This window comes from Sphaeramia orbicularis, chromosome 21, assembly GCF_902148855.1.
Source record: "Sphaeramia orbicularis chromosome 21, fSphaOr1.1, whole genome shotgun sequence".
In the NCBI taxonomy this organism is placed as follows: Eukaryota; Metazoa; Chordata; class Actinopteri; order Kurtiformes; family Apogonidae; genus Sphaeramia; species Sphaeramia orbicularis.
In genome coordinates this window covers 29,919,541-29,940,272 of record NC_043977.1, presented here as the reverse complement: position 1 = coordinate 29,940,272, position 20,732 = coordinate 29,919,541, and the positions used below count along the sequence as shown (strand labels likewise).

The following is a 20,732-nucleotide window of genomic DNA, read 5'->3' as shown; positions in this document are numbered from 1 at the left end:
CCTGTGGCCTTCTTCAGTGGCAGCTCAGTGATTGAAGTGGGGTAGCAACATCTTGAGGTGTGTGCATGTGCAGACGTGTAGCCCATGTGAAAGTTTATTAAAGTGGCTGATTTACATATAAGATTTCTCTGTGTGACTGGAGGAAATGTTGTCAGGCAGGTTATATTTAAAATCAGTCAGCGCGTACAGGTATGGTAATGATTCTTCTGAAAAGCAGGTTGAATGTAAAAACACATGACATGCTTCAGGAAAAGCAAAACTCTTCTACATTAACCCAGAAAGACCCAAACATCCACTAGCGACCAACATCAGTTACTGATATAAAAAGTTAAATAACCATTGATCCACTAATCCTGTCAATACATGTAAATATTTGGTGTAAAATGCAGTTTGTCAGCTTTTCATGGTCATCAGATATGACCCATTTGGATGTTCAGAGGCTCCATAGTTACCTTGGAGACACCGTCATCTTCTACAACATCGATTCACCAGTAAAACTCATGGAGTTGGATCATGATAGTGGACGGAGACACTTATTTTATGCTCAGTTAACGACATATTTTACTGAAAAAGTCACTTTTTCTTCTGTTTTCTCTGTTTTTGATGTGATAACCCGCATTCATTTTTCATTTCATTCATTTATTTGTTTTGAGCAGAAGAAAAAAACAAAACATTTTTATGTATACAAGGAACTAATATCAGAGCAAATGCATTAATAAATAAGGGTGATCAAGACAATATAGCGATTGCCATGTACACTAGTAATGACAAAATTAATTCAATATGAATTGCTCAAGAAGGAGTGGGAAGAAGAAAACTTATTAAATCCCACCCCCATCTCACATTTATACAACATAACACATTACTTTTGTTTCCTTAATGATATAGTAACATCTGTTGAGAGTCCTAATAATGTAAATAATTGATAGAAAACAGATAATTTTTTTTTTTTTTTAACAGATTATATTTATTTTATGCTCGGTTAATTATATATTTTACTGAGAAAGTCACTTTTTCTCCCATTTTCTCTGTTTTTGATGGGATAACCCTCATTCATTTTTCATTTTATAGTAACATTTGTTTAGAGTCCTAATAATGTAAATAATGATATTAAACAGATTAGGAAAACTGATGTATTACACATATTAACTGTCTAATTGATAGTCTGCATAACTTTTAATACGAAATATTTCAACAATAATCACATACCAACAATAGCAAAGGAAGTGACACATACCAACACAGTAAACAATGACAAACACATGCCAACAAGGGTAAGAAAGAGCCAAGGATGGAATGACCCAGCAACCCTCAACTTTAGTTTGAGCTTTTATGAACATGTACATGATCAGTGAATTATATATATTAGAAAATACCTGATTTTCACTGAAGAATGCAAAATACTGAGCATAAAATTAGAATAAATGGTGATAAATTATGTAAGAAAAGTAAAAAAAAAAAAAAAAAAAGTTGAGAAAACAAATCATTTGGGAATTGACACAAAAAAAGCACTGGGTCTTTATGGGTTAAAACACAAACAGTGCATGGATTTGATGAAGCCCGTCTGTCTTGTATGTCTTTTTAGGTCAGTGCCAGTGTGGACAGTGTACTTGCCACCCACCTGGGGACAGTCGTGTTCATGGTAAAAACTGTGAGTGTGACGACCGTCAGTGTGAGGACATCAGTGGAGAGGTCTGTGGAGGTGAGAGCACACATACACACACATACAGCAATCTAAGTGTTCATTAAGAGCTGTGAAAGGGATGTGTGATGTGCAGAGGGAATTGAGAGAAAACACCATACAGATAAAAGTCTACATCGAAGAAACACAAAAATGTGTACCTTCTAGCTTTATATTTCAAGCTATGCAATAAACAAAAGAGGGAGGCACTGTCTCAGGTGTCCAATTTTCCACAAAAACAGAGTTACTGTGTAAGTTTTGCAGCACCACTGGGTGTCGTGGAGGAACTGTGTGTACGAATGGAAACATTATGTGTCAAGAGTTTTTACATGAAAATACAGGATTCACCATTTGTCATATGTTACCTATTTTGTTTATTGCAAAACCAGCCTAGGTATAAAAAAAAAAAAAAAAAAAAAAGAAGCCTAACTTTCTTAAATATAACCTAATATATAATATAACCTTCCATTAAGTAGAACAGTCTGCAAATGAGGTAAGCACATTTTGCCTATAATAAAAATCTAACCACTAACAGACTATAATGGGCTTTAAATGTGGGAAAAAATGGAAAATGTGTGCTCATTACGAAGAGTGAAAACCCAGTTATTGAGGATATACTTAACATTCTCAAATGCAGAAGTTGGGATAAAATGAGAACCACTCTTATCCCCACCCCCCAAAGGGGAGGTAGGAGGGTATTGTTTTTGTCAGGTTTGTTTCTTTGTTTGTTACCACTTTAGCAGCAAAACTATTGGTTGAATTCATGCCACATTTGGTTTATTGATTGCCAGTGACCCAGAATAGATCTGATGACATTTTGGGAACAGTAGGTCAAAGTTCACATTTTTTATGAATTTTTTTTAAATCTTTTTTTTCCCCCCCATTTACCTATAATGGGTGAAATTTAATGTCTGTAGCAGCAAAACTATTGGTTGAATTCATTCCAAATTTGGCTTATAGATTCCCAGTGACCCAGAATAGATGTCATTACATTTTGGAAAAAGTAGGTCAAAATTCACATTTTTTATGAATTTCTAAATATCTTTTTTTTTTTTTTCACCCATTTACTTACAATGGGCGAAATTTCAAATGTCTATAAAAACATCCATTTTGTTTCAATTTACTTCCAACTTGACATATATAGAAGCAACTGATATGCTGACGTCACCACATGCATAGACATGATGACATCAGCGGGATCGATGCCAAAATACGCTACAACACTGTACATGCAAGGGGTGGGGTTTGTTTTGCCTGGCACCACTTGCTGTAGCTTATTACTGGTTAAATCTCAGCGGGATCTTATTAAGTTACAGATATTTTCTTCAAACTGAATTTTTCTTTCATGCTTGATGAAATTATTTTTCTATAATAAAAACAACAACAAAAAAGAATAATTTTCCTATGCTAAGCAATAACAAATAACTCCAAGGGACTCTGTTAGAAAATTTAAACATGTCTTTATTGTCACATCATGGTCATGTTAGACCTAAAAACTACTATTCTTCAGTGCATTTTGGGATCAAGCCTTCATCGCAAAGTCTTATTGACCTTTTACCTTGGAGTTCTTTGTTGTTTCTTGAGTACATATATGTCCCAATCCTAAAGGCACCTCAGACAAAACATTGGTTTTGAGTCTAAGAAGCATTCCTTCCTCAATATTTTTTGGTTCCCAAAAACTTCCTTGAAATTCCTTTGCTATGGTGGAATGACTAATAGTAGTATAGTGGTGGTAGTATGAACAAAATCATATCATGTACAGTCTATCTTTCTCTACAAGGGAAAATGCATTGACTTAAGAGAATTTAAATACACTTTAAGTGGACACATACTGACTTTTTGTATCAATAAATAAATTTACCAAATTAACCATTCAAATCAGCATAATGCACAGTCCTTATACTATTCACCCTGGCATCATCATCACGGTTTGCCCATTACCTTTACTTATCTCTCCACTTCTTAGTACATCGCTCCAAAAACACGCATATTTTGTAGAACCTGGACTCACACACTCAACAACTTTGAAATTATGCCAGGAGCAGACGAAGATCAATACAGTGTGATCCTATCTCCTCTCTTTGATATCCACAGGCACAGCCCTCGAAACCTTTGAGCTGAATTTGAAAGAAATTGACCCAAGCCTTTGAAGCTTCTATTTGAGATCTTGGGAAGTTTGCACTCTTAATTTGAGCCATTTAGGCACAACCACTGTATTGGATAGATCGTACTAAAACATTAAAGGCTGAATTGAAATTGATATTTTTCATTACAATTTCAGCTGCTGTCTGAGACACACACAAAGGATAGAGGAGGTCAGATGAATGAAACATGCAATTACAGCTCTGTGCCTCAGGAGAAAAGAAAACATTTAAAAAGTGAAGTTATGTCAGTCTTTCCTCCAGACATTTTAGGAGAGAAGACAAAATGTGTTATCTGTTCAGTAAAACATAATTTTCATTTTAAGGGCTTGTGTTGGAAGCATTCGTTTTTTGATGAAACACTTGCAGACTACAAGACTTTCATGTTTTCAGATTGGTTATGCTTGTTTAATTTGTGTGCTAAGAACTCACAGTACACCATCCTCAAACCAAACACACTGCTCTGAAATCTGCTTTTCTGTTTTTGCAGCACTTGAAGTGCTGGTAAAGTGAGACAACATGACACATGCGTAGTTTCCAACTCCCAAGGAGTAAACAAACACTGAAGATTTTCCCAAATCTCTGGAACAGTGAGGCGCTTTTCCTCCGTAGGTGTATCAGACACTTTGTCACAACTCTGTTTACTGTTCTTTCTGTTGTCTCACTGAGACATTTCTTGTCACATTTAACAGCACACATACTGTACTCACACTCTCACCAATCGAGAGACAGATGTGCATGTGCAACGTAGTCCCTTTGAGTGGGTGTTTAAAGTGTTTTGCTTGGCTGTTTCATGTTGAATCTGTGGTGCATTGCAGCATCGGAGTAAATATCTCTTTTAAAGGGGATTGCAGTTTTAATGTGAATGAATTACTGGAAGTTATTGTGTCCTCACTTGTCCAGAGACTATTCTTCTTGAAGCTTCCTACAAAGACATGCTGTCGGGCAGACAATTAAATCTGTCTACTTAAAGGCTTGTAGAAGGTATTGGGTGCTTTGTGAGGCTGAGAGATGCTGTGAGCCAGGTATGCAGAGTCCTGAGTAAGTAACTTATGTGAAGGGTGTGGTAAGCAACTTTTTTCTCTTAGGCATAGTGCTGTCAGTGCTTCAGGGTATTTACTGAAAACAGGAGAAGGGAGAAAGGGTGAGAACATATAATTCAATCTTCTGGTGTAGACTGGCCTGTCAGTAAGTCGACACCTGGCTGTCAGAGGTTTTTTCCAGACACAAAGTTAGTTAAAAATTTGGACTTGAAATGATGGAAGTACTGCATCGATGCAAAGGTGCAAATGCAGAAAATACAGACTCTTGGTTCTCCTTGCATGAGCACAGCATCGTGGGAAAAGGATTTGTAGTGTTTTCTTGCCTCTGATGAACAAATACCCTGTGGGCCTTTTGGAATGTCTGTGGATCCTTGTTCTTGAGATGTGCCTTCTTATTAAGAGCATTAATATGGGATCCATGTCATATGGGAAAGAGGCACATTAAGGATGGGAAGGTTTCCAGCATCCATAATTTGAGGTGTCATCTTAGACAAGTGAATGGCTGCAGGGGTGGTGATGTAAGAGTGGAAAATACAATGCTTTGGCAATCTACTGAAAAGACAGTTTGGCTGATGTGAGATGTATGTTTTTGGTGTTTTAAGCAGTGGAAGGACATGCATTAGGATCAGTTACTTAGTATAAAAACTAATACCACACAGTGAAAATGCTCCATTACATAGTCTGCATTCAAAAACATACTTTTGTTACACTATTTAAATGTTATCAACAAAGTGTGCTTAAAGTATGAAAAGTATGTTGTCGTTGGATTCCTGCTATTGCTACATTCATGTGTGAGTTGTATGTTTCAGCCATTGGTGAGGTCATTTTAATACTTTTGTATAATTACCCCCAAAGGGGAGTCAAGGGATATTGTTTTTGTTTTGTTTTGTTTGTTTGTTTGTTTGTTTGTTTGTTTGTTTGTTTGTTACCTCCGCCAAGGAGGTTATGTTTTTGCCAGCCTTATAATTGGCAAAATTTCAAATGTCTGTAGCAGCAAAACTATTGGATGAATTCATACCAGATTGGGTTTATAGATTGCCAGTGACCCAAAATAGATGCCATTACATTTTGGAAGAAGTAGATCAAAGTTGTAATTTTTTATTCATTTCTTAAATCTTTTTTTTTCCCTATTTACGTACAATGGGCTAAATTTCGAATGTCTATAAAACATCAATTTTGTTTCAATTTACTTCAAACTTGGCACAAATATAGAGGCAATTGATATGCTGACATCAGCACATGTACAGACATGATGACATCACCTGAATCTATGCCAAAATAAGCTACAATACGAGCGAGGGGCGAGGTTTGTTGTGCCTGACACCACTTGTTACTTAAATGTTGTACTTATAGTAACTGAGTGAAAGTATACTTACGTCCCTGACAGATCTTTCCTCTACTGTAAATATTATTCCTGATTTTTTATTTTATTTTTTTGGTCGTTTAAGAGATACATACAGGTTAATTCCACACACAGTTTGCGTATTAAGGTTGACAGTAGCTGAGGTCCTTCTCCTGTTCTTTATATTTTCTTTTCTTCCTCACATCAGTCACTCAGGTCCATTCGTTTTCTGAGGTAATGAACTCTTTAATACACAGACAGACATCTGGGCTTGGTAAACACCAGATTCACCACAGCCCACCTTCCCATCACAGTCCATCACCACAGCTTTAGTGCCATGCGTGTGCTCTGTGAAAGGCAGGTGCAGGCTAATTGAATGAGGCCTAGGTAGATGTTCTTCCAAAGCAATTAACTGCTTTCCAGGCTCGCTGATTGAAGCGACCATGCATGGCCCGCCATAGCTGCCACTCTGCTGCAGCTGGGACAGACTCTACATCGAACTTATAAATATATCAGCCACCATTATCACCACACAAATCCCCAATACCCCTCCTTCTGGTTAACATCTGACTGATAAATGAAGGATTAAGACAGAAAGAGATACAGATAGAGGTGCAATGTGGCTTTTTTGTTTATGGTCATACTCTGTAAAGATCTGACATCTTCCTCTCTTGTTTGCTTCATTCCAAGGCAGCATTTACTCCATTGGAAAAAGTCACCAAGTATATCTGCATTGAAATGTTTTTTTTAGAAATATGAATGTATCTGTGCAATTGTGGAACTGGCCAAAATAAACTAACATCATTATAATATAAGCAAGTTCCTTTCAGTCAGTGTCTTTATTTTCTTTCTTTATTTCTTTATTTAAGGATCCTCACACTAATTTTAAGGATATGGATTCATCCTGGGGTCCATTCCCAACATTAAAGTATTATAATTTATACATTTACAAAGCACATAGACAGAAAAAAACACAGTTACATTAATTTAGCATTGTTTCATTTTTGAATACAGATTTCTTAAGATTTGTTTTCAAAACAACATGATTAATAATAATAATGGATTAGATTTCTATAGTGCTTTTCAAGGCAACCAAAGCGCTTTACATTATTGATCCATTATTCATTCACTCTCACATTCACACTCTGATGGTGGTGAACTACATTTGTAGCCACAGCTGCCCTGGGGCAGACTGACAGAAGTGTGGCTGCCAATTCGCGCCAAACGGCCCCTCCAACCACCACCGAACATTCATATGCATTCATACACTAGTGTGAGTGACACTGGAGGCAAGGTGGGTGAAGTGTCTTGCCCAAGGACACAATGGCACATGATTAGAGTGGGATTCAAACCGCCAACCCTTCGATTATTGCACAACTTGTTCTACCTCCTGAGCCATGGCCATCCAATTACTTATCAATATAAAATAAATTACAATTTATACATTTACAGTTCATTCCTTGTATCATTTTCCTTCATAAACTGAGTCAGTTAAATAATTCGTACAGAGCTAATTGTGTCTAATGCACTCAAATATGAATCTTGGATTGGAAATGCAACTATAAGACGGGCAGACTGAATGAAAAAAAAAAAAATCAATAGTGAGTCAAACAGCTGTTTAATTAGATCTATACAATCCGTAAGAGTCGGTATGGATTTACTGGGATAAAAATGACAGAGAAATGCTCTGCTCATTATCACCTCTTCAACCTAGCATCTGCAACCAGATGTGAACATAATGGAGCAAATCAATGATGCTACTGTGTCTCCATCATCAAACGTCAGCATGTTTTGAGTGATCCATCGGTCCTATACAAAATGAAGGAGAGCATAAGATTCATGTGTGTGTGCATCGTACTTGTTAAACCTTCCGGCCACAGAGGCATCCCTGCACCCAACAGCCTCTTCTAACCAATTAAACCACCTCTCTTTGTGTGCATGTCTTTATATTTGTGTGTGTTTGTCAGCCTTTGCTTTTCTTTGTTTTTCATCTCCTCTCGCAAGCACTGGAGATTTATTAAGCACCGGACAAGACCAGCGATGACAGTTCCTTTCATGTCCCCAGGGGAACTACAATAAGCCTGCTGTGTCTCTCTCATCTTCCTGTGGGTCTGTCTCCTTGTACTGCCTATTAGTGTCAAAGTTCAGTGTCTGTACTGTCAACTCTCTGTGTTTATGTACTTTCTTGTTATCTTTTTGCTCTCCAGTGGCATTCATCTTGGCTTTTTCACTTTCTGTGTGAATGCTTTAATAATATTTACTCCTCTACTTGAGCCCTTTTCTCATGTTCATGCTCCATATTCTGTCTCCTTTAAATGAAGGCCCTTCTGCCCTCCACCGCCAGGTCACGGTTACTGTTCATGTGGACGGTGCATCTGCGAGGAGGGCTGGTTTGGAAAGCTGTGCCAGTTCGCCAGGTCTTGTGACATGAGCGACGCCCAGAGCAAGGAGCTATGTGAAACCTCCGATGGAGTCGTGTGCAGTGGGAAAGGTGAACAAGGGTTTTTCTTTTCATTTACCAATTCATGTCACAAATGCCACCACAGCCTCCTGTAGTGCAAAAATGATTTTTAGACGACTGATAATGTCATTTTTAATCAGCAAAAATGGATCAAAGGTGTAAAGCATAAGAAGAAATGTCAATCTTTTTACTATTCTCAAATGTAAGGATGTACTTTCTACTGTCTGTTTTAATGTTACTGATAATGATTTTTTTTTGTTTGTTTGTTTTTTCTTATCATCATGGGAAAAGTTGTGATAGGAATTTTCCCTATTCTCTGAAACTCACTGAATAACAAATTAATGAATCAAGAAGATAAAACAACTATTAAACTTGTCATTAGCTGCAGTTTTAGCTGCCTGTCAGTTGATACCTAGACAATTATAATGAAACTCTGCGCATAGTTACTGCATTGTATGTATCATTAGGTGGCAAATGACACCACACAACAGGACTGCTTCTCTTTTGGGTAGCAGGGAATCCACAGAAATAGACCGACTGCAGTGGGTCTGGCCCTGCAGAGCTGAGCTGGGTGTGAAAATGAAGATGAGCATGTTCATTCTCCTCGCTCCACTACATTCAGACACCAGAACAATCTTCCCTCAGCTCCTCCCTTTATCTCACCTCTGTTTCACATTCTGTCTTCACTCCGTCTGTTTTTCTTGGCCTGCCTCTACTTCTCATCGTGGGTTCCTGTAACCCGCTGTATATTGATAGAATTTGGGGAGATTGAAAACATAGTTGCTGGACCTCTGGGTGTGAGGTTCGGGGGGGGAAAAAATTAAGCTGACAGTAGTAGATTTGTTTCTTTCTTACCAGTCTGCCTTTATACTAATCCTTAACACCTTATTATCCTGAAGCTGCCCCTCAGAGAAAGAGAGAGAAAAATAGACACCAACTGGGAAGACAGAAAGTTTAGAGTGTGGGTGGATTGGTTTCCTGGTGACAAAAGTATATTAGTAGTTGTTCCCCCAGGGAACCCCATATACACTCTGACCAATGCTATTAATCTTCCCTTCGAAATAAACAATTTGCAGAAAATACACTTTCAGAATTTACTGAGAAAAAAAACAAGCAACAAAGATACCATGCACAAAAAAACCCACAAAATACACACTGTCGAAATATTAATCAGCTTGGATACAAAACTTGTGATGTTAATTAACTCTTTCCCCGCCATTGACGAGATATTCCGTCAATTGCTTCCCAACGCTTCCCCGCCAATGACGAGATTTTCCGTCAATCCGTGTTTTCACTGTTATACTGTAGTTGGAGGTGTTGTGGATCATGTGAATTACTTTCCTTAGTCCAAAAACAAACAATTAAGCAGCTTTTTCGGAAAAATGACGGGCCGGGTTTAACGTTTTTGCACTGGAGTCTCCGTATCCCATGGCAACGCATCCAGCGGCAGTCACTGAATGAGGAAGTGCAGACTGTGCAGGAACTGCACACAGTTTCAAAAGCCTTAAAGATGATTATGGAGACAGAGTCTGACAGTTCAATATATGATGGAGCTACAGAAGAACCATTTAGAGACAGGAACGGAGAAACAGAAGGTGAGGGAGACGGACACGGAACACGGGAAACAAGGAGCGGCTCAGGTCCGACACGGAGGTGCAGGGGGGGGGGGGGGCGGGGGCACAGAGCAACACGGAGAAAATGACAGACAGGAGGAAGAGAAAAGAGACATTTGTAGAGGACATTCAAGGAGAAGACAGACATACAGACATGGGACAAGACAAAGGAAAGCTAGTCTGCATCTGTTAGAGTGAGTTCAGATTCAGACTGAGGACACAGAACATATTCAGCTGTAGAATGTCAGCAGGACACAGGGAAGACACTGTTGGATTTGGCTTTTGTATGAAATAAATAAATACATATATTCATACAGAGATAAATAACTAGATGTCCATAGAATTATTTACAGATCAAACACAGCAGCTGGTCCAACAGGAGGACCTGGTGCAGCCAAAGGCCAGAAATCTACAGTATTTAGTGCATTTGTTTCTTTTTTTCTTGAAAATGAGGAATATTGAGGTGTTTATATCCAAAAGCTAAACTACTATGTGTTAGACTTATAACTGATGTATGTAAATGTGCAAAGTTTAGAAGGAACCTTGTGCTTTACAAGATGTTCGGTCTAAAGTTTGGTGTGGATTCCCCTAACATTTTGTGGAATGATGGGATATCTTAGAGCTGTTTGTTACTATTATTGCTGTTATTATTATTTTATTTTGTGATTTTGAAGACAGCGTTACTGTTGGTAAATAAGAAAGAGTCAAAAATGTAAATAGGAAATCAGTTTTCTCTTGAAAATCAATATCTTTGAAAAAAATGCAATTTTCTCAGCTTTTTGCTCAAAATTCAGTTTTTTCCTGAAAATGACCAATATTCAAATGTTTATATCTCACGAACGAATAAAGATAGAATAAAATAGTTTTTTGTGTTTAAAAGTTGAAGTTCTGTTCTTTCTTTTGATGTATTCAGTGTTCACATACTCCTAACACAACATTTTCAGTGAGCCTCCAAAGATTAGTGAAAATGACCAAAACGGCTGGCGCTGGCTACCAACTCACTGGAAAATGCTCTGGCGGGGAAAGAGTTAACAATTGTGTGTTTGTGTGTGTGTCTTTACATCTGTGTTTGTTGCAGGTTCTTGTCACTGTGGTCAGTGTATCTGCTCTCCTCAAGACTGGTGGGTGTCTGGAGAGTACTGTGAGTGTGATGACCGAGACTGTGACAAACATGACGGTCTCATCTGCACAGGTATAATGTAGGGCAGGCACTCCCGCAAAAACTGTTATATTTGAAGGTCTTACGTCGTTGCATTTATGGGAGAAGCTTTTGTTTTTTCATATGTGCAACAAAAAAATTAATCAAGATGGAATGTACGTGCACATATTTTCCTTCATGTAGCCGTTTATCCACAGGAGCTGTCTTCTGATAATGGAAATCTCAGTATATGCTGATAATTATTTTTGCCCTTGGGCCTGTCAAAATCTGGACAGCTGTTCAGAGGTGTTTCTCATCATGACTTCATGACTCCAAATGTCAGCCTTAATGCCATTCAAACAATGGTGAGTGGTTTGAGATGCAAATATTGCTTAGAAACGAAGAAAAGAGGGAGGGAGAAACATGTATGTGATGTGTATGTCCTGTTAAATATTGGTGATTACCATATTACTGGCTGGACCATATATATATAATTACCATATTAATGCAAATTATCATGATGTAGTAGAAGTTTACATCAAGGCCATTATGCATTGATGCTGAATATCCAGATACATTTGATCTCTGGCAGGTAGAAGTGATAAAATTACTTTTTCATGTTTGTCGTATGATTAAAGAATAAAGGAATTTGTCTGGCAAGTTTTCCGATAAATTACTTCTCATATGAAGGATTTCACAGCCGCTTCAAAGCCATAGATTGTCACTGCACATACAATCGATGAGTGATGTGGAAAATTTACTGTATTAGGAATGCTTGCTGGTTAATTTCATGCACTAAATATGATAATTTCAGGGACCATTTTTGAAAAGGTACAAAAAGGTCAATTTGCCTGTCTTCAAAGGTTTAAAGTGTAAAAATAATCAACCAACACACAACATAATCGAAGTCGGAGTTGCTTGAAGTGAGCCCAAGGAAATACTGTTTATTCAAGTAAAATATGAAAAATTACAGTTCAAAAAGGGAATTGGGTTAGATTGACACAGTTAATTTTAAGAAATGAATATCATTGATGATGGATATATATACACTATACATATACACTTTATGTCCATGTATCCACCTCAAAGTCTTACCTGAAACTTTGCAGCTGCACTTTCATTTTTGCAGTTGAACATAAACAAGAGTTTGAATGTAATGCTGACAATGTCAAGTTTCAAATAATACTTGCATTATCATTTTTTTCCCCTTTTTAATTCAACAACAGGTTTCTTTAAAATGTAGAAAACCAAATTCTGCCCTGAACAGTGTCCTCAGTCTTCATATTCTACCAAAGAGCTGCACCCAGGGAACCAGGGTGTGAAAAGAGGAACCTTGTTAAAGGTCAGGCATGATGGCACAGCTCTTTTAATTCACAGCTTTTCTTCTCACATCTTCTCACAGGGAATGGATTGTGCAATTGCGGCAACTGTGAGTGCTGGGATGGCTGGACAGGGAACGCTTGTGAAATCTGGGTTGGAGCAGAGTACTGAGGACATCAGAACACTGGTATAGGAACAGAGGCCTGGCTGCCTGGAGCGACCAGGACCAAGACCAAAGGCCACAACCGCTGACTGAAAAACCAGAGGATGAGGGAGACAAGAAGAGGCCAAAACTAAACATTAATTTCGCATATCATTAACTTCCTTTATTGTACTGGTTACAAATGATTTTTATTAAACGTGAATGTTGCAGGTGAAAAAGAAACAACTGTGGAGGCAAACGCATTTTTCTCTTTAAAACATATTACAATGTAAACATTTCCAACACAGCATTATATATGATTTCTTTGTTGTAAAATAGAAATGCTTTCATGCTCCGGAGAGCTACACTAATAGGATGCAGGTACATGACAAATCCAAATGTTGGAAAGAAAAGAACATGTATTATTAAGGTGACGTTTTTGGAATATGTGGAATACTGTGGAGGATAATGTGGGTCTGTTTTTAACTGGTACTGAGTGCTGTTGTTTCCAAATGGGAATGAAAGTTCACTTGAAAGCTTGAGGCGGAGGTACTGTTTGAGGTTTTTATTTCTTTTTCATAATAAAACATTAAATGTGCCGCATGACACAACATTTTGCATGGAAAACAATGCGAAGACCTTAATCATACATGGTTACAAATTTGTTATAACATGACATAACTCCAATGGGCATACTTGCAATGGTATATATATTTTTTGAAAATAAATCATTTCAATAGTGCCTATTCTTCTCCACCGGAAATTAAACAACAACCTTCCATGAAACCCATATCGTACTGAAGGTACAAGATGGACACTTCTCATTCAACTCATAGTCGTGATGAGGTTAAATTCTAAGTGGAGGAAATAAAGAGAGGGCATACATATTTCAGTTGGGGCATGCTGGATGTCCATGTCACTTCAAAAGGTGGCATCAGGGGATGAGAGCTGCATTGACACAAGAGCTCAGTCACCACTTGAAAAGAGGACCGATAAGAAGTCACAAAGAAAATTTAATGTAAATTCTACTTTGGCCTTTTTCATGCTTAAACTAGCCAACCCCTCTGTTTTCTTTGTCCCATCAAAATGACAGGTGCAATAATATACTGCACACTATATTGCATTATTAAGTATGTTACTGACATTACAGTACACCTTTATATAAATATTTTATTCAATATGTTGTATATGTGTATACAACAAACACAAACTGTATAGTGTAGACAAACTCGTTGCATATATGTATGTAAAATTAGCGGTACATACCAACAGTTCTTGATAGACATAGCCTACTACATGCAGTTCATCAATGCCATCCTCTCCCCATGCAACAGATGGTACAACATACAAATTAAGAAGTTGAAAACAAAAGCACGGGTAACAAAGAAACTACTTAATCCGGTAACACATCTGAACAGAGGCGAACAAAGCAAAAGTGACAGTTGTTGGGATCTGGAGACGACATCACACACGACCCGTATACTAGAGAAATGAGGAGGACAGACAAATAAAAACAGGTGGCTACACAGATCCAAACAGAGATGTACATTTACACACCAGTCATTTACAAAAATAAAGTCAGCCTCGGCGGAGCCAGTTTACTGGACTGCAGGGCTGGAACAGCCAGCCCAGCATGTAGAGTTTGAGAGAGTGGAGGATGATTGGTTGTACTGAGGACAGAACATCAGCCCCAAACACAACTATAGTGTTTCCAGCTCCTTTGTATAGTACACCATTTTTTGTTATAGCGTCAACAGACAAATATTGAAGTCTAAGTAATGTGCTTTGATGTGCCATAATAAGAAATGGTCATGTGTAATCCCGATAAACTCAGTAAATAATATTAACAAAATCAATTTCTTAATATAGTTGCAATTTTAGCAGCATACAGCAGCAACAATCTACTTAATATTCTAAATCTTATCTAACAAAACTATTAGGAAAAATTATTAAAGCAAGACAAACATTATAAATTGATTGATCAGATAGAGCTTTCATAAACTGCTAACAGTCATAATGAAAATGCAAACAGAAAGTGCAGAGGATTACCTTCAGATTAGCTGTGAGTGTGCCATAGCCTACAACATGCCCATTCCACTCCCACGCTAAACTTGAGTGCTCTTCATCTTAATAGTGAAGAACTTTACCCATACCTTGTTCCTTATAGAAAATACATGCATGTGATTAATTCAAGGTATACATACTTCTCCAAAATGACATCAGTCAAGACCTTTGGGTGTCACCAAAAGGACAGGGAGGAGTTGATTCTTTCGAACAGAACATATGCTATCACAGTGAAAGCTTCATTGAATTGAATCATAAAGAGAGTCAGATTTGTTTTCTTTGTTAAAGAATCAGTTCTTCTGGGATGAAAAAGGCTTTGGTCATTTCAGAATGAAGAGATCTGAGTGAGTGTTTTTTAATGGATAATGCTACGTGTCCTCTACATGGATGTATCGGGTGGGTGAGGCACCTTTGGCCCAGTGGGGACTGGGAACCTGTTTTTGCATGCCGGGAATCAAGGTCCAAACAGGCACATGATAGGCCAGGATGATCAGTACTGGACTCTGCATGCTGAGCTAGGAGACAAATCCTCTCATAATTATAATAATAATAATTATAATAATAATATCTAGTCATTTAAAAAGTTATGATTTTTAATTGTCATTTTCCCTAAGTTTTATACAGTGAAAATGTTATAATAGAAGCCATCTCTTGTATAACTGCTGCAAGAAGAGAGAACACAATATTAACTTTGCCCATGCTTTATTTGCTGAACCAAATAGGGATGCAGCCAGTATAAATGTCGCCTAATGGTTTTCAGCCATGTTGTTTTCTGGCTTTAAGTAGACGCTGCCATGAGATGGCTGCCAGTGCTGCAGTTATAGACCATCTGGGTCAAAGCCACAAGCCTTGCCTCATAGTCCAAAGAAGTCAGCCAGTGAGGGACAGAGGCCTACAAGGCCTAGAGATATTCCTAGAGCCCACGCTCTGAAATAAGATTAAAGAAAAATAGACTTCAGGTTTCTATTTACCAGAGAAGGCGGACTGAACCGCTGGTGGGACTTAGATAGTGATATGTATACACCATTCCTTACAGCGCTCTCCCACCCACACGCACATCTGTTTATAAATGTGTGTGTGTGTTTGTATGTGTGTAGGGATGCTCCTTGCATTGATTGCAGTGGCGGTAATTAGCACTTCATCAACTATGATTGCAGGAGCTATCTTCCAGCCCCCAGTATGTTTTTATCGGCTGTAAAAAGCAACATCTCTGATTTTCCCCACAAACTTTTTGTGTCTGTATGTCCGTGTGTACATGTTGTAGGCAAGAAGAAAATTTGGATTTTTTTAAATATATGTTTGTTTTTTATGCCACATCTGAGTGAATGTGTTTCTTAGAAAATCACACAACTCCCCTGCAAAATGTTTTTATCTTTTCTAGGTTACTTGACAAAGAGAAAAGTGTGTGACTAGAGATAGAAAGAGAGGGAGGGAACATACTCGTAAAAAATAGAGGACTACAGTCCAAATATTTACTCTAGCTATACAGTCTCTATCCCAGAACATAGCTGGTGAACTGTGGTATAGAAAATAGATCTGAAGGTACACAGACTCTGCTGCAACAGGGCATTATAGAGAGAGGGGGCTTCTTGGAAGGACCATCAGCAAGCAAAGTACCACAAGCGTGGCTGTAAAACATGTGTTATTCATATGAATTGTCACAGTTTCAGAGGAATCTAAAGGCATTCCATGATCAAAGGTCCTCTTCCCTCCTGTTTTGGAGAAACTCAGCCACCTCAGAATCCATCCACCCATGTTGAGACAGCTGGAGAAAGGGAGGACGAAAGAGGAGGAGGAGCAAGACAAGAAAGGATGTGAGGTTCGCCTGGATCCGATTCACAGAAGAAAGAGGGTCTGAAGTCCAGTCAGGAAAAGCCCTGCCTCCATCTCATTTGCCCTCTCCACATACACACACACACACACACACCCTGGGCACTGGTCAGGTGTGGCTATGTGGTGGGCTTATCAGGCTTACTGACGGGTTTACCGCCGTTCATCACTGCAGGCTCACTTGTGCTTTTACTGGGAGGTACTGCTGCCTTGGGCACTGTCTCTCCAACATCATGCAACGATGGCTCTCTGTACATGGCAACTGGAGGAGCAGACAGTGGCAGAAAAAACAGAAAGACACTGTTAGCAAGAATTTCTTTACTGCACTCTTGTGTTCAGCTGTCAAAAGTTATTTATGTGCACTATTTACCGTTGCTACATATAAAATTTTAATACAGGAAAAAAAATCCCTCAAAATCTGCACTAAAGGTAAACATTACAAGCCACTTTTTTTGACTCGCTCCTTGCATTTTGGCAAAAGTTAAAAAGTGTCTCATTATCGGCCACTTAACACCCTTTACACTACAGCTGTATTATTGTCTTGACAGAACACTTCATCTTGATTCTATGTTTAAATGATGGGAAGCAATCAGGCTGGTGGCTGACAAGAGTGATGGTGGCATCTGCTGGACTATCAACATCTCATACTGCACTTGCCTCCTACACTGTATGCTTACAGCAGCAAAACTGTGGCTCGGCACAGAAATACAAAAATATGTCAGACGTAGCGCTTCTATTACTCCAGAAATCATCATGCAATACTGTATAGGACAGCTGTCTTGTCATGTCACAGAGGTATTTGTGCTCATTGTTTTTCATTTTTTTACAGATTCACACTAAACATACCTAGATTTATTTTTGTATCTATAAGTTGTTTTGTTCCCTGCTACAAGACGACAGCAGAAGGAACAGCTCAGACACTACTTCCAGGAATAAAAGGTGAAACACAGTGTGGAGGAGAAAATAATATGTGTCTGATCATAGCCCTTGTACCTCTGAATAAATAAAATAAACAGAAATCTTTGAGGTATATTATCAAAGCGACTGGAATATAAATTGATTTATTTTAATGTTTTTCATGTGTTTTTTTAAGTCGCACATATCACAACTACTTAGGCATTATAGTGGCAGTTGCAGAATATTAAAAAATGACATAAATACATCTGTAAATAAAGCTGACACTGGTATATTTTTAGGTTTATATTATGCAGGATTCTTAGAAAATTCTTTCTACATACCTGTCATATCAGGAATCAGTGCAAACAATATTTACTGCAATAAATAGATAAATGTTACTAGATCTGGTACGTACCTTCTAATGGCTTGGGCAGGAAGTGAGCAGCTGGTTTTGTTTTTTTCACTCGATTTCCTTTCATGGCTTGTCCCTCTTTATTAAGCCCTAGGAACCAAGCCCTCCCCGACTCCTGTTGTCTGTACAACATGGACGAGTAGATCACATAGTAGTTCTCAAAGACAGACTCTTTGAACTTGCACTCCGCTGTAAAGAGTTCCTGCAGACAGACACAAGCCAGACAAATAGAACATTAGAGGACAACAGATCACTTTTGTCTCAACAACAAAGAAAAAACCAGGAGAGTTAAATGAGATGCATGTGCACTGTAAGCCCGGACTTTGTATTTACTAAAATATTTTAATTACAATGTACTTAAATCACTTAAGTTTTATTACATTACTATACAATGTTAAGTATATTCTACTAATTTGTAGACATAGCCAAAAGTACAAAAACAGTTTAAGTTGAATAGATTTAAATCACTAAGTTTTCATCATGACCACACCTTTTTATTTCCGCATTGCATTGTGGGTATTGGGCATGTTGTTGAAAATGGGTTATTTTTATGTGCAGGGGTTCAGCGGGGTTGTGGTGTTAGTGTTAATTTTGACTTAATGTGTGTATGGCAATGTTTATTGGTCTTTTTGTGTTTGTTTTTGTATTTTTGTAGAGCTGCACCATGACTGCGAGGCATAGGCTGAACAATGGCTTTCCTGTTCAGCCACAATGATTTTTCAATGTGGATCTTTACACCTTGCCAAATTAAAAACAATTTCTGTACTGGCAAATTACAATGAGTTGTCTTCCTAACTAATTTCCATCCATGTCACAACATATTAAATTGAATAATTTCATAAAGGAATTTAAGTTGCAGAAGATTTTAATTTAAATCAACTTGGAGATGAGTACAATGAACTGATGATATTAAGTCTGATGATTATACAAAGCAATTGACATTGCAACAAATTTTAAGTTAAATTAACTTGGCATTTAGTGTGTTGTACTTAAAATAGCAATTCAATTCAAATCAAGCATTTAAGTTTAATACACTCAAGTTTTCATTACTCATTGATTACATTTTTAAGGCAACCAGTTTACTCAAATTTTTTAAGTAAACTCAACTTATCCGGTCTTACAGTGTGGGATATTTTTCACAGGACATGGATAAATAAGTTACGGTTCATATTTGTGCGTTAAACAGATTTAAGAATTGTAGTTTACTTTTGCAGTCGGAAAAACACCAATTTTATCTCATACTAACAGTGCATAGAATAATATTAGAAGGTACAGAAAGTGCATGGGTGGGTAAAACAGACATCATACTTCCACCTGTCTAGAAAAGGATGAGCACTGCAGAGTCCGTCTCGCTGTAATCATGTCGGATTCAACCCGAGCCTAATGACCTGTTCTGATGAAATGCAACTCTCACTTTCTCCTTGGCCTTAACCTTGACATTAGATGTAAGAGCGTTCGTTTCATCAATTAGTTCATGTTCTCAGCAGAAAGTATATATTGTTAGGCTGTGACCCTGGCACCTTTACAGCTCTGTTTTTTTTTTCTTTTTTCATTCTAGAGGTCGACTCAGACATTCTAGGCTGGTTCCCTAAAGTTCAATTTAATAGGTAAAAAAATCATACTTTGCAGTTTCCTAAATATTACATGTTTTACCAGCAATTTGTCTATCGCTGCCTTCTGAACTTTGTACGAATAATGATAGAACTAATCAAGTGACTCCTCCGTTTTTTACACCTCAATCTGGCAAAGACGAATGAACACCGAGGCACCACATCTCTCTCTGCTGTTGCCCATTCATCTCCAACCAGAAGGGTAATAAAAAGCGTTTCCACATTGTCCGCCCTGCCAAGCTAAAAATAAAGGCATTCATCGAGGTATATTAATCAAAGTACACTCATCACAATGGAGAGATTCACCACATCTGTTATGAGTAATTCATACTGATATGGCTCCCAGAACTACCAGAACATATAAGAATATTCTGATATATTCCACTCTTTAGCAGTTCTCACCATAACATGGAGTCTTTAAGATGTTTTTGGGGGATACATGGGGAGAAGTTTTGTTTTATTACAAATGGAGATTGTGTAGGAAGGCCTATACTCTGTAGAGTCTGTACTAAATGTGTGGGATGAATTATATGAAATTAACAAACAGCACAGAAATCTTTGTAGTTGTGTCTGATGATATGAATTTGTTGGTTGATGTGAGTTATTTCATTAATTTGGATGATACCGTTAAACATAAAAGATGAGTTTTATTGACTAGTAGTATTTTCCTGTGTTTTTGGACTATGTGGGTTATATGACTGCGACAGTTTTCTTCTTCTACTATAACCATGTAGGAACAGAAAATATCCCGAGGCATAGTGGACCCAAGTGAGAAACTTCAATGTTACACTTGATGGAGGGCATTATGATGTTGTACAGTGGAGTAATCCCCACCTATCCCCACCCCACAGTAGTTTCTTATCTTAGCTTGTTTATTAAATATGTAAAATCCCCAGTTCCACAACAGGCTAAAATGTGACAATATTTATCCTAGAAAGACAGAAAAAAATGCATCAGATCCACATGTTAGATGCTTGATTTCTCTTGCTCATACTGGCCACTCCATTAGGTACATCTGGTACTAGCAAGGTAGACACC

The 20,732-nt window shown here is 37.9% G+C and overlaps 2 protein-coding genes across 3 annotated transcripts in view; one reads left to right on the top strand and one right to left on the bottom strand.

The window, feature by feature from the left end:
- itgbl1 (integrin, beta-like 1) overlaps positions 1 to 13,623 on the top strand; it is a 39,595-nt gene extending 25,972 nt beyond the window's left edge. The window contains exons 8-11 of the mRNA XM_030124681.1: positions 1,586 to 1,702; positions 8,552 to 8,698; positions 11,360 to 11,473; positions 12,822 to 13,623. Coding sequence (XP_029980541.1) covers positions 1,586 to 1,702; positions 8,552 to 8,698; positions 11,360 to 11,473; positions 12,822 to 12,910 — 467 coding nt within the window. The 3' untranslated portion in view covers positions 12,911 to 13,623. The remainder of the gene's footprint in view (positions 1 to 1,585; positions 1,703 to 8,551; positions 8,699 to 11,359; positions 11,474 to 12,821) is intronic.
- Positions 13,432 to 20,732, bottom strand: part of fgf14 (fibroblast growth factor 14) — a 107,363-nt gene continuing 100,062 nt past the window's right edge. For both annotated transcript variants that reach the window (XM_030124682.1, XM_030124683.1), the window contains exons 4-5: positions 18,088 to 18,286; positions 13,432 to 17,037 (exon numbers count right to left, since the gene is read on the bottom strand). In XM_030124682.1, coding sequence (XP_029980542.1) covers positions 16,895 to 17,037; positions 18,088 to 18,286 — 342 coding nt within the window. In that variant the 3' untranslated portion in view covers positions 13,432 to 16,894. The remainder of the gene's footprint in view (positions 17,038 to 18,087; positions 18,287 to 20,732) is intronic.